General features: G+C 50.7%; 1 protein-coding gene across 1 annotated transcript in view; it reads right to left on the bottom strand.

The window, feature by feature from the left end:
* Positions 1-14402, bottom strand: part of FAM174B (family with sequence similarity 174 member B) — a 42903-nt gene extending 28501 nt beyond the window's left edge. The window contains exon 1 of the mRNA XM_041750967.1: positions 13905-14402. Coding sequence (XP_041606901.1) covers positions 13905-14248 — 344 coding nt within the window. The 5' untranslated portion in view covers positions 14249-14402. The remainder of the gene's footprint in view (positions 1-13904) is intronic.
* Between the last annotated feature and the right edge of the window lie 352 nt (positions 14403-14754).

Here is a 14754-nt window from a genome sequence, read left to right as displayed (position 1 = left end):
TTTAAAGGGTTAGCTTGTAATGAGATGTTGGCTTGGGGGCACAGAGGGAAGATCCACAGACTACACGTCCCAAGGTGGGGTTTGGACCTCAGCTCTGCACTTCCTTTGTTAAGTGCCTCTGGGCAACTCACTCACCCAAATCCTAACTTCATATCAATTTCTACCACTTGCCAGGTTCAGTTGGGGTTCCAGAGATGAATCCTCATGGTACCTCCCTACCCCAACCACCAATCACCCCCTGGAGCCACAGCTTTCCTGTTTCCCTGACGAGACATCCCCAGGACACCCAACATGAGTCAGGTTTACCCCTTCTTCAGACTCCTGGGATCTCCATTCATGGGCCTCGCCCCCACTGTGGGGCACCATCTACATGCAACTCTGAAACCCATGTGGCCCTCTTGCCTCATCACTGCACCGAGGTGACAATAATGGCAGCCACCACGATGGGGCACACTCAGTGCCAGGCATCACACGCATGGTCTTAACAGAGCCTCCAGCCAGCAAGGCATCGTGGAGTCAAGGACACAAAAGCCAGAAAGCGCTGAGTGACCTGGCCCACAAGGGGGACTCAAATCTAGGTCTACCACATGCCAGAACCTCCAACAGGAGAACAGGAAATGCAGCCGAGACACCTGGTGTCCCCACGTCATTCTCAGGCAGCTGATCGTCCAACAGTGAGTGCCTGCCACCTCCTGCCACCGCCAGAGGCCACCAGCAGGATGACTGTGTCAACAAAAAGAGGACACGCCGTACTTTTGACAAGAAAGTTTCAACCTCCATACTGATGTCAGGGCTCCTGAAGTAATCTACAGGTTTAATTAAATCCAATAAAATACTGACAGATTTTTGCTGGGGAATCTAGGCAAGTTGATCCCAAAGCTCAGAGAAGGAAAAATTTTTTAAACGTAGTAAGAACAGCCAGGAAAATTCTGAAAAAGAGGAGTATGAAAGGAAACCAATCCTAACTGCATGTTTACCCAAGCCTGGGGGTTGGGAGGTAAATGAAGGTTCTGCTCATGGCCTTAGAGCTTTTTTCTAAGGTGATGAAAACCCTCTAAAATCCACTGAGGTGATGGTGACTGTGCATACACTAAAAACCATGACTCGGACCCTCTAAATGGGTAAACTGTATGATATGGGAATTATATCTCATAAAGCTATTATTAAAAATAGGGAAAGGGGATGCCTGGTGGCTCAGTGGTTGAGTGTCTGCCTTGGGCTCAGTGCGTGATCCCAGATCCTTGGATCAAATCCCACATCAGGCTCTCTGTGGGGAGCCTGCTTCTCCCTCTGCCTGTGTCTCTGACTGTGTGTGTGTGTGTCTCATGAAAAAAATAAATAATAAATCTTTAAAAAAAAATAAGTGAATAAATAATTAGTTAAATAAATAAATAAAAATAAGGAAAGGTACATATATATTTATATGAATATGTACACACGTTACATTCATTTCTACACTTTAAACCTCTGGAAAGATTCACAGGAAACTGATAGCATCCAGGGAAGGAGGCATGGTGGCTGAGGGAATAAGAGGTGAGAAGATTATTCAAAATATATTCTCTGGCTTCTCAGGAATTTTGAACCATGTGAATATACGACCTATTTTTAAAATGAACAAACAGGGAAGTAAAAATTTGAAGTCACTAATGGTATAACATTTTTTTTTAGATTTTATTTATTTATTTGACAGAGAAAGAAAGAGCAGGAGAGGGGAGCAGCAGGCAGAGGGATGGGGAGAAGGAGATTCCCCACTGAGCAGCGAGCCCAATGCAGGGAGCCCAATGCACGACCCTGGGATCATGACCCGAACTGAAGGCAGATGCTTAACTTACTAAGCCCCCCAGGTGCCCCGAAGATAATGTTTTTCAATGCAGCAGCCATGAGTCAGGCCTGCTCTTCCCTGGAGCTGGCCCAGGCCCCTCTGCTCAGCCCAGAGGCTGCAGGTCACCTCTGCACATCCCATGACTTTAGGAGTCAAACCCAACAGCCACACCTTCCCTCCACCCTGGCTGATTTTGTTTTTAAGCCAATTTGTTTTAAGTGGTCCTCTGGCTCAAAGACCAGTCTGTGGCCAAAACCACACTACTTGTCACAGAGGACATATGTCCCCTTTGACATTTAGAAAAATTAATAAGGAAAATGAGAACAAAATAAGGGGGAGGCCAGGTCAAGCAGCTGCTGGTGGTTGGCTGAGCGGTCATGCAGCCTTCATGTCTGGTGGGGCTTCTGCTCTGGGGTCAGAGGCTTTTCCCATTTTTCACTCTGATATCTACCCCGCACCTGCGGCCCCAGAGCCTAAGACGTAACTGAGCCTTCCCTAGAAAACTAAGGAAACTTGAAGAAAGAAAGAACCCAATTCTAATACCACCTTGCAGCTTCCCTGCAGGGAAGCAAGTGCTAGGAGAGGCAGGGATGACAACGGGGTCCCTGGAGAATGGGCAATCAGTAGGGGTGACTCCAAGCTCCAGCGGTGAGGCCACCACTGCCTCCCACCACGGCAGGTAGTCAGGATACAATTCCCAAGTCCAACCTTCCTTCCCACCCTGCCTTGGGGGAGGCCTCTGTGCTCCACCCCACACCTTCGTTTTAAAGTAGTTTAAGCAAAGGCAGCCCAGGTGGCTCAGTGGTTTAGCGCCACCTTCAGCCCAGGGCATGATCCTGGAGACCCGGGATTGAGTCCTACATTGGGCTCCCTGCATGGAGCCTGCTTCTCCCTCTGCCTGTGTCTCTGCCTCTGTGTGTGTGTGTGTGTGTGTGTCATGAATAAATAAATAAAATCTTTAAAAAATAAAAAAATAAGGTAGTTTAAGCCAGCCACTGAATGTGGTGAACCCAGTGCAATATGAACCTTGTCTCGTCCTGCTCCAGATGGGCATCTGCCGTTCAGTTACAGGAGACACAGCTTTTCCTCCAGTTGCAGCATGAGCTTCAAGGTCACCAGGGACCCTGCCCTAGGACGGTTCTGGTCAAACTGTCCGGAACACAGTGAGAACCATCCATACATGGTCAGAAGCACCTCCACACCTTACCCCTGTGCCAGCACCGCGCCCTCCCCACCATGCCGGGGCTCCTCCATTCCAGCACCCAGATCCCAGGTGAGCACAATGCCTCAAAGCACCACGTCAAAAAAAACCTCAAGTGCTCCAGAGCCCCACAGGCACAGGAAACCCAGGAAGCAGGTCTGGTGTGACACAAACATTTGAACAAACAGGACAACCAATCCTCTGTCTCAGAGCCAAAGACAAAGGAACGATGCTCAAGACCCCAGCCGAGATGGATGCCCCCCATTACTGTCACATGGAACACAGGCCCTGTGTTTCCAGATATTCTGATCTGTCCAGAGAAGCAGACCTAGATTTTTATGCAAAGACTTCTGAACCATCTCAGTTGTTAAAAACACTGTGCACATCAAAACAAAACAAAAAAAAACTCACCTGGGGACCATGAGTTTGCAACACCTGACTCTTTCCTGGCCATAGTCACAGACGCCAAGCATGGGTGATATTGAACAACTCAACTAAAGATCATGAGCCCAGCAAGATGGAATGATACACCTGTTCACCAGAGGTCTTCCTCGTACTTGCTCACCAGCAGTTCATTTGATTAAGGGGACCAGTCATTTATACAACCTATCTGCTTCCCTCCCCTTTGGGCACCACCCCCTTGGGGTTAACAGAGAGGTGCCATTTCTGACTGAGCCTCACACTGGCATCCAGCACACAATGCACATTGTGCCCTGGGTGCGCTTAAGTTCCTATAAGCACAGATCATACAACATGGACCACGCAACCCCAAAGAGCTCAATTACAAGCCTTAGGGCTTTTCTCCAGTAACAACGCTACAGCTTCTGGCCTCCATCTGCTCCCCACACTTGTTTCTCTTTCCCTCTGTCAATACCTGAGGGACACATCAACTTTCATTCTTTCAAGACAAAATAAGCACTCCCGGATTTAAACCTGTTTGAGGAGTCACATGCAACATGACTACAACAAATACACCAAGACCTGTTTCTCCGGCTCCCAGGTGTGTTTGCAAAGGGCTGGGTCCTCCTAGTTTTTGTATGCGGTGCCAGGTGAGGGAAGCAAGGCATGCAACACGTGCCCTCTAGAAGTGGCTCCCTTGGTTCAAGGGCAGTGGCAAGATGGCCAAGAGGGACACTTTTGGACCCCGCAGACCCAACCACAGCTTGGAAACTCTGAGGTCACTATGCTTTGGGACATATGTCATGAGCAACCCTTTCTGCATCCACTTGTCCCTGTCACATGGTAGAGGAGGCGTGGGAATGTCACTCTTCACCCTCACCGCCACCACCCCCACTTCAGGGACAGTCACTTCTCACAGAAGTTCCCAACCTCCTCACCCCAGGCCCAGATGTCCGGATGTGTAGCTGGCATTTCTGTGAGCAGTTCCACAGCACACCATCCTCTGCTTCCCCTTCTGCCCTATCTGACCACTCCCTTCACCCTAGCCCCTCCTCCAGGCCCTTCAGGGGACTCCCTGACACTCCCCTCTCCCTCATTCTCTTCATCCACTCAGGCGTCCAGTCCTCCCCACCTGTCCTTCCGGCACCTTCTACCTATCTCCGTGGCCATCCTGAGTCCCCACTATAAGCCACTCACTCAGCAAATACTTATGAAACCCCTAGCAGGGTTGGCAGTACTAAAAGCAGCACTTGGATTACTCCATCTGCCCCTCTGACCCAATACATGTCCCCGTATCCTGCAACTAGAATCTGCATCTTCCAAAATCAAAATCCAGCTGCGAAAGGAAAGGGCAGAGATCGCTGGCTCCAAAGTCAGACCCCGGCCTTTCCCCAGCTGCATGGCCTTGAGCAAGACTCCATCCTCTGAGCCTCGATTTACTTATCTGTAAATTAAAGAGGCTCCAGCAGCACACTGATCATAGGAATGAGGAAATGCAGAGAAAACATTTAGTACATAGCCTGCTATACAGTAAGGGCTTAATAAGGATCAGCTGCTACTATTATTAACATTATCACCATTTCCTTTTTTTTTTTTTTTAAGGATTTTATTTAGTGCTCATTTTGGCAGCACATATACTAAAGACTTTATTCTTGAGAGACAGAGAGAGAGAGAGACAGAGAGAGAGAGAGACGCAGAGCCATAGGCAGAGGGAGAAGCAGGCTCCTCGATGCGGAACTCAATCCCAGGACCCCAGGATCACGACCCAAGCCAAAGGCAGACGCTCAACCACTGAGCCACCCAGGTGTCCCACATCATCACCATTTCCAAGCAATCACTTCCCTCAACCCTCCCCATGGCAAATCCTGCTTGGCCATCTGGTCCTGGAAGAACTTCCTCATCCTATCCCTGCACCAAGCCTAATCCTCCTCCTCCCGCATTTTCCTTCCCAGACCATCCTGTCCCCAGTCAAAGCACCTGAGGCCGTCCTTTTGCAATTTATACTTTTGTTTGCAAATATTACTTTTGATACATCCTTCCCCAATTGAATTGGTGTCCTTCTTACCTACCCAGTAGAATCATCCAAGAGCATTATCCCACCTCCCAGATTGAACTGGAAGCTCCTTAGCCTCTGGGGTGTTCCCCATAGCATGTGCCCCCTATGCTCACAGTGAAAAGAAATCTCCATCCATTCAGCCACATTTTCTCCTGGGTCCTTGGTGGAGAGACCCAGCTGTACCAGACCAAAACCCAGCCCACCGCAGCTTAGAGGCCCAGAAAGGACCAAGCTGAGCATCAGAACACCTGTGCCTTAGTTCTGCTTTTCCTACGAACTCACTGGATGACCTCAACAAACCCTTCCCCCTCCAGGGCCTCAGTTTCTTCATCTGTACAATGGAGTGGAAGGAGGGAGGTCAGGAGAACTCTGTGTGCTACAGCCTCTCTCTGCTCCACACTTGCCAGTGGGCATGGATTTCCTCTCCCTAACCCTCGCCCCACCCAGGGAAAATAAATATCAAGTCCAGGTTCCTGGCAGATCACCCTTAGATTAAGCACAGATTTTTTTTTTAAGTGAAACCATGACAACATGATTCTAAATTCATGGTCCCAGAAATTCCCTCTGCAAAGAATAAGAACTAGAGCATCAGCCATAAGACTAAAATACCAGCACAACCCCTGAAGCTTTCTCTCCTTAAACCCAGGAGTGTGCTATGTAGACGCTAACAGAGAGAGTCCCACCCTAGGGGTGCCTCGTGTGCCAAGAAGGATCTGCGTTTGCAAAGCCCCTTGAAACCAACGCATTCGTGGGCATGAGAGTTTACGGGTAAAGAAGCCATATAAGGCAGAGGGCTCAGGGTTAAATTAAAGAGGGATTTTTTTCTCCCTTTCCAATCTGATAGAAGAAAGAGGTGACAGGTGCCAGCTCCTCACAGGCGCATTTATAAGGGTAGTCATGAGGTACCTCCTCCACCCAGGGTCCGCCGTGTCCAGGGAGGCTCACGCAGGTTAAAGAGTCACCAATTACATTTGAAAGAGGCCCAGAGGCAGATGCACCTGCCTGACAACTTTGGCCATATGGCCGTATCCTCATTTACAGGCAGAAGCAAGACCAAAAGGTCCAGTATAAATTACATCTGTTTTCAGATCCGTATTTTTAAATATAATAGGACACTTAGCTGTTTAACGGGGAGCCAGGGGCTTGGTTGACTCCATGTCATTCTAAATAATCCCGATAGGCCTCAGAGGCATGTACTGCAATTAGAACTAGCCCGTGAAAGCCCGGAAAGGCTCAGTAAACTACTCACGTCAGACAACCAACAGCCTGCAGCCCGGACTCTCAGGGAGCGTTGGCACTACTGACATCTCAGGCTGAACTGTTCTTTGTTAAGGGGTTGTCCTGTGCACTGCATGATGTTCTGCATCATCCCTGGTTCTAAATACTAGATGCCAATAGCATCCCTCATTGCAAGTCATGACAATCAAAAATATCTGCCAAGTGACCCCAGGAGGGCAAAAGTCCTTGCTGGTTGAGAACAATTTGAGGGAACCTCTGTGTGCTATGACTTTGTTTTTTTAACTTGGTGGAAAACAGAATCAAAGGACCACTCTACACTCTTTTTTTAATCTGTATTTCTGCTGTCTTAGATTTATTTAATGTTCTTTCTTCTCTGTGGTATATAAAATTAAATGTGGGAGGGAAATTGGATGAAAGCAGCCAAAAAGTATAAACTTCCAGTTATAAGACAGTAAGTCCCAGGGGTGTAATGTAAACATGATGTGTACTTTGTACCCAAGAGCTGGTAAATGAGTAGATCCCCAAAGTTCTTATCATAAAGAAAAATAAATGTTTTTGTTTGTTTAGTACCTCTGTGAGGTGACAGATGTTCACTAAACTTATCGTGCTAATCCTTTCACAATAAATGTAAGTCAAACCACTAGGCAGTCCACCACCAACCTACAAAGCACTACGTCCATCTTATCTCAATGAAATGAGAAAAGCAATCAAGCAGAAAACCCACTAAAAATTAAAATCAAATCAGGATAAATAGGTTTCACTTCTATAGCTTTTCCCTCAATTCAAAACCTTGGTCACGGGATCCCTGGGTGGCGCAGCAGTTTAGTGCTTGCCTTTGGCCCAGGGCGCGATCCTGGAGACCCAGGATCGAATCCCACATCAGGCTCCCGGTGCATGGAGCCTGCTTCTCCCTCTGCCTGTGTCTCTGCCTCTCTCTCTCTCTCTCTCTCTCTGTGACTATCATAAATAATAAATTAAAAAAAATTTTTTTAATTAAAAATAAAAAATAAAACCTTGGTCACATCATCAAAAAATAACCTGACACTACACAAGCTCCCGAATCTCTCTTGAACTCATAAAAAGTGACTTCTCTTGCTAACCACGCTCCGCTTCAAGCTCTGGTTTATTAAAATAATATTCTCGGGACGCCTAGGTGGCTCAGTGGTTGAGCATCTGCCTTTGGCTCAGGTTGTGATCCCAGGGTTCTGGGATCAAGTCCCACATCAGGATCCCCATGGGGAGCCTGCTTCTCCCTCTGCCTATGTCTCTCATGAATAAAATAAAATCTTCTAAAAAAAATAAAATAAAATAATATTCTCATATTAACAAGCCATAAGTAAAAACATGTCAGAATGGTTAAGTCTCCCCAAATCCCAAAAAGTATGAAGCTGCTATGTTTTCTCTCAATGACATTTGTTCTTATTATAAGTGTAAATACACAGATGATGGGAAATTGGGAGAATCTGGGATAAGCAGGAAAGTCTCTATTCCTTTCCAAAGTGCTGGCATAGGAAAGTAAATGAGCTTCTGCAGTCCCAACACCTTCAGGACGTGGCGGTGCACACCTGCCACCAATGCAAGTGCGACAGCCAGGCAGTGTCAGACCACCTAGGATTCAACTGCCCGCCCATCCCCCAGGAAGCACCAAAACCCTCCTTCCACATAAGAGGATTTTACAAAGCTTTTGAAATAAGAAGTGGCTGGGAAAGCAGCCAGCAGAGATCTGGGAGAAATGTGGCCTGGGCAGCAGAGCTCAGAGGCTTGCCAGGATGGAAAAGGAGAGTCGTGGTGGAGGTAATGGTTTCCCTGCCTTGTCTCTGCCCTGTTCTGCTCGTAAGGTGCTAGAGAGTCAAGTCAGACTCCTTCCAGATCTCGAAGGGTAAAGCTGGACCCCAGAGAGCAGGTGGAGAGGGGCACCTGGGTGGCTCAGTGGTTGAGCATCTGCCTTTGGCTCAGGGCATGATCCCAGAGTCCTGGATCGAGTCCCACATTGGGCTCTTGTGGGGAGCCTGCTTCTCCCTCTGCCTGTGTCTCTGCCTCTCTCTGTGTCTCTCATGAATAAATACATAACATCTTTTTTTAAAAAAAGAAAGAGAGAAAGCACCTGGGGCACAATCCTGGCTACACTGTACCATCCCCAACTCCATGCAATCCACTGGATATTTCTAAACATCAAAAAATGAGAGGAATTGCAGTTTTCTACTTCCTAGACACAGCCTCCTTGTTGATTTCCTTCTAGCTCTCAAAGAAACATATCAGGTAACAGACCTGGGGGGGGCAGCCCCATTGCCAGCTGTGCAGAACCACGTGCAGAGACATGGGTGAAAGGGGCACGTGAACACATGCATACGCGCACACACACACACGCACACACACACACACACACACACACACACACACAGAGGGTACCCTGCATACAAACTGCCTTTCTCTCCTTCCATTTTGCCACCAGCCTTAAAACAGTATTCTTTAATTATTCAGATACATGAAAAAGGTGTCAAGGATTCTGCAGATGGAGAGATGTGCTTGATTAATAAGTACAGGAAAGAGGGCGCTGCTCAATCTCAGTAGAAAATGAGAAAATGCCAAGCAAACCAACATGGGACCAAATTACACCTACCTAACTGGAACAATGAGAAAGTCAGATGGTACTAAGCATCTCCCATCTCTGACAGGAGAACCCTCGGGCACTGCAGGAGGGAGGGTGGACTGGTACAGGCTCAAGAAAATCAAGGATGAGCAGCCCTGAGACCCAAAAATTCACTTGTGATGTTTAACCCAGACTCTTTCATACAGGTCCTTAGGAAGGCACATCCAAAGACACAGCCAGGAGCCAACAGTACAGACAGGGAGAGCAGTAATGAACATATGCCCATTGTACAGAAATTCAGATCATGTAAAAACATGACCTGAAAAATAATAATTACCCACATCCACAAATGTGCATGCACACATGAATTTCTTTGCATATTCATCATATGTTTATTATTTAAATGAAATCATACTAAATATGCTGCTTTGGTTTTTTTGTTTGTTTGTTTGTTTTTAAATCTTAGATTTTATTCATGAAAGACATAGAGAAAGAGGCAGAGACACAGGCAGAGGGAGAAGCAGGCTCCATGCAGGCAATCTGACATGGGACTTGATCCCGGGGCTCCAAGATCACATCCTGGGCTGAAGGTGGCGCTAAATCGCTGAGCCACCCGGGCTGCCCTAAATATGCTGCTTTGTAACCCATTCCACTTGATAATATATAGTATTAGATCAATGTCATCATTTCTCTTAAGTAGGTGCCATGCCCAGGACGAAGCCCAACACGGGGCTTGAACTCATGACCCTGAGATCAAGAACTGAGCTGAAATCAAAAGTCAGACACCCAACTGACTGAGCCACCCAGGCACCCCCATAGTCACCATATTTAAGAGCTATACAGTATTGCGTACTTTCCATAAATTATTTAACCAAGACCCAATTATTAGATACTTAGGTTATCGAAATATTTTCACTACCAAACAGAACTTCTCTGAACTTCACTAGCCATGCATCTTTGCTTCCTCTTCTAATTAATAAAATTGGAAGAAAGATATAGTACATGAAAAACATGTGTACCTGGGGGATGGAACTGCTCCATTAAGAAGTATACATCTTGGGGCACCTGGGTGGCTCAGTGGTTGAGCGTCCTGGGGTCCTGGGATCAAGTCCCGCATCAGGTTCCCCGCATGGAGCCTGCTTCTCCCTTTGCCTATGTTTCTGCCTCTGTGTGTCTCTCATGAGTAAATAAATAAAATCTTTTTTAAAACGTATATATCTTTTTCATTATTACATATATTCTGTGCTTTCAATTTTAATAGTTTCCTTGGATCCACATTGTTTCTGTTGTCTGGCAAGGAAGCTCCTTCAGGGAAAAGACAAATGGGCTTGGGTTGCTGCTTTATAAGCAGTAACCTGACTATACTCTTCCTCCCTGGTCTGCGTTGCTAAGGAAATGGAGGGTCACCATCCAAGCAAATTCCTACCTCGCAGGCTTCCGGCATCAGCCATGCATTTGGTCACAGAGGACTTTCTGAGGAGTATCGGTAACATAAATTACTTACGAGTTCAACATTCATTTGCTAAAAATATCTTCATTAGATGCCAGCATGTGCATGGAGGCTACCTGGTGTTAGAGAGACACAAAATGATCAAGGTCCAGCTCTGCTCTTGGGAGCCCCCAGGCTGGAAAGCAGAGGGACACATGTTCAGTGGCTGTTACAACTACACGTGGGAACTTCAAAACTCCAGTGCTCGAGCACTGGAGCCCTGACTGTGGAAGCTTTTCTTTTTTTTTTTTTTTTTTTTTTTTTTTTTTGTGGAAGCTTTTCAGAGGGAACAGAGGAGGGCAATGAGCTGGCCCTGTAGTCATGGTGGCAGAGACCCCAGGCAGAGGGTCAGAGTGGGGCAAGACATGCAGGTCCCGGGATACCACTGGAGAGCCTCTGGAAGCCCAGCAGGGCTGGAGCTGCAGGCAGAGCCAACTTAGGGGGCTCGAGAGCGAGGCAGGGCCCTGTTGATGAAAAGCCAGCATCGTCCATAGACTAAGGAGCTGTGCTTGGGGGTGCAGATGGGCAGAGGAAGGATGAGACCAGGGATGGAAGATGGGCAGGGACAGGGTTGGCAGCAAGAACAGCAATGTACATGAAGGCTCTTGCTATGACTTGGACACAAGAAGTGGGGAGACAAGCCAGGCCGAAATGCTGGCAGGTGGGGGCACTACCATAGGGGGAGAGATGTGAGCACAGGCCAGAAAGCCTCGCGGTTACATCAAGGGTGGAATGGCCAGGACTCAGTGACTAAAGGAAAGCAGGACACCCAGCCAGGGCAGCAGGTGGTCCGGAGTCCTGATGAACTGACCCTGCTGAGGACCATGGAAGAGGAAAGGCCACAGTACAGACCAACAGCAAGATGGGGCATGGGCCCTGCCTCAGCCACAGATTTATGGCACGTTCTAGAAGATTCTCTAAACTAGTGGGTGGGTAACTAACTCTGCTCAATGTGTATCATTGAGGCCCCTCCCAGCTGTGCTGGAGTTCCTGTCTGCATCAGAAACTAGAGTGGCAGCGGTCCACCTGCACACTCACCCCAACAACAGCATCTTCCCTGGAAGAAGAGGTAGATCATGAACATAACCAGCTTCTGTGAAATCAGAGCCTCCTCCCAACACTGTGCCAACAAGTCAATGAGGGCTGAGTATCAGCTCCCCCTGCCCCCCTCAAACACGCAGCTCACATCTGGCCACATGCTGCTTGCTTTTCTCCTCCACCCCTGGGTAATAAGGAGCAGACTGGCAAAATAGTTCAAATACCTTCTTAAAAAGCACACTGCCTTATAGGCTGGGAGGCCTATTTTGAGCTAAATGTTTCAAACCTCCATGCTCAGAGCTGCTCCAGGCATCAAAGCTCACCTCCAACTGAACAATCCGGAATCAGTAAAGGTGCCTCCACTGAATGCCAGGCTGGCATCAGGCACCAAGACACGAGGAGGACAGGACACCCGTGTCCCCCAGGGCTGTCTGCTGAGCATGGGAGCTTGGCACTAAACCCAGCCACCCAGCACAGCGTGAGAAGGGTTGTGCAGAAGATGCGCAAGGCTAGGGCTGGGGCAGGCCAGAAAAGGAAACAAGGGCCTCACTCGGACGTCCCAAAAACCACATAGAGGAAGGAGCATGGGAGCTGGGCCTTGGTGCCCTCATGGCAGATATGCAACAGAAACTGACCCGGGAGTGGGAAAGCACAGGCTTACGCCATGGAGCATAAGGAAATAAGCAAGTGGCAGCAAGGAGGCTGAGAAGGGCTGGCTGATGGCTGCCAGATGGGCTGGGGCGGGTTTGTAAGAGCCCTGAATGCCACACCCAGGTGATAGCTACACCGGGAGCTACTGAAGTTTTTAAGTAGAGGAGTGAGGGCAGTGGAAAGGATGGGGCAAAGGAGGGGGCAGCAATTCAATGCCCAAAGCACATAGAGGAGGCCAACACAGTGAGGAATGTGAGCTCTGCCAGGGCAGGGGATGGGGGGATGGATGTGGAAACACAGCACCCCCTTCCCCATTTTCTCAGGACCTCTGACATTTAATCCTACAGACCCACAAGGAAACACCTTGACTCGGAATCACATGGCAACAGCAAAACCTCCACAGATAATTCCAGACCCTGCCTTTCCAGGTCTGGTTTCTGCTGCTATGCTGAAAATGTTCCCCCGGGGAGAGCCAGCCCCTGGCCCCAAACCTCCAACAGCTGATCAAACAGCAAAGGCCGCTGTGTACACTTGGAATGGGGCGGTGGGCAGTGAATAACAGACACACACACCCAGACTTCCCAGCAGCACCGCCTAAGCAACAGGATACATTTGGTTCGTTTCCTGCAAAAACAGGATCTCCCAGGCATTCTGGGACGCCCTCCTGGCATCCCAGGTAGCTCTGCCTCTACTCCAGGGACCCAGGTCCTCCTTCCTCATTGCCCAGACACTTTCTCCCTGAACTTGAGCGACCCACAAAAGCCTCTCCAAGACCCCTCAGGCCCTTGTGCGTCTCGAGGGGGGCAAGCTCTCAGGCAGGAGCACGGAGAGCCTCCCCATCGGTATCCCCCACCAACAGAAAGTCGCTGGGACCACCCAGGGTCACCAAGCATCCTGGAGTCCAGCTGGAATCCCCAGCGCCCAGCGCACTTCCAGCACGGGTCCTGGGCACATCACCGGGCGCTAGACTCTGCTTTTTCTGGTAGCACAGCGAAGGGAGAGGGAGAAGGCAGCTGGGGCACTGAGGGGCCTCAGAGGCAAGGGAGGGAACAACAGTAAGGGGGGTCAAATTCTACCACCACCGCTAAGTCTACTTGCATAAACCACCCCTCCTCTCCCGGGCTTTTTTTTTTTTTCCCTCCATCTGTCAAATGGGTATAAAAATAAATTCCGTGTAAATATGAATGCTTCGTCGTCAGAACTGGTGGCGCTCCCGTTAGCACTAAGGGGCGGCAGGGCTCACAGGATCCAGTGTTCACGAGAGCTAAAGGGGGCGAACCCGACGCGGCGGCCCCGCGGCCAGGCCGGGGCGCTCCCCCGCGGGGCCTCGGTGCGCGCAGGTGCGGCGGGTGCGGCGGGCGCGCGGGTGCGGCGGGGCCGAGGGGCAGGGCACGGGCGCGGGCGCGGGCGCGGACCCACCTGAAGACGCGCAGCAGCAGGCAGGCGATGAGCAGCGCGGTGAAGGCGCACGCCACGACCACGGCCGCCTTCAGGGTGGGCAGGTCGCGGAGCAGGCTGGACAGGCGGGTCACCAGGGCGTCGCCGCTGCTGTTGGAGCCGCCGCCGCCGCCGCCCGCCGGCGCCCCAGACCCCGTGCGGGTGGCGTTCCCGGGCCCCGGGCCGGCCGACGGCCGCGGCGGGCGCTCGGGTCGGGGCTGCGGCGCCGGCGCGGACTCGGCTCTGCGGGCGCGGGCGGCGGGCGCGGCCAGGAGCGCGAGCAGCAGCAGCAGCAGCGGCGGCGGCGGGGGCGGCGCGGCGCGCATCGTGCGGTCGGCGGCCCGGGCCCGCGGGGGTGCGCGCGGCTCAGCGGGGCCCCCGCGCCGAGGCCTGCACCCGGGGCTTCCGCGGCGGAGGCGGCTGCGCGGCGCGCGGTGCTCGGCAGGAAGCTGCGGCGCCCGGAAGGACCCGAGCCGCCGCCGCCGCCGCCGCCGCCGCCACCACGTTGCACCGAGTCATTCGACGGGCCGCGGCCCCACGTGGGCGGGGCAGGCCACCGGGCCCGGGTGCGCGCTGCGCCCGCTCCCCCGCGGCCCGGCCCTCCCCGCTGCGCCGCCGCGGGCCCTGGGACCCCTGCCTGGCGGCCGGCCGCGGGCGGGCTCGCTGCGGTGCGAGCGCTGTGCTGCGGGTTTACCTCTTCTTTCTTTCTTTCTTTGGAGCCAAAACCCCTTTAGGAAACAGGCATTTCTTCATTCTCATTTAACCGTTGATTCGGGACCCAGAGAGCCAGCTCACAGCCACCCAGATTGTGGCGGACCAAGAACCAAAGTCC

Source organism: Vulpes lagopus, chromosome 4 (assembly GCF_018345385.1).
Source record: "Vulpes lagopus strain Blue_001 chromosome 4, ASM1834538v1, whole genome shotgun sequence".
Taxonomy (NCBI): Eukaryota; Metazoa; Chordata; class Mammalia; order Carnivora; family Canidae; genus Vulpes; species Vulpes lagopus.
This window is presented reverse-complemented; position numbering and strand designations above follow the sequence as displayed.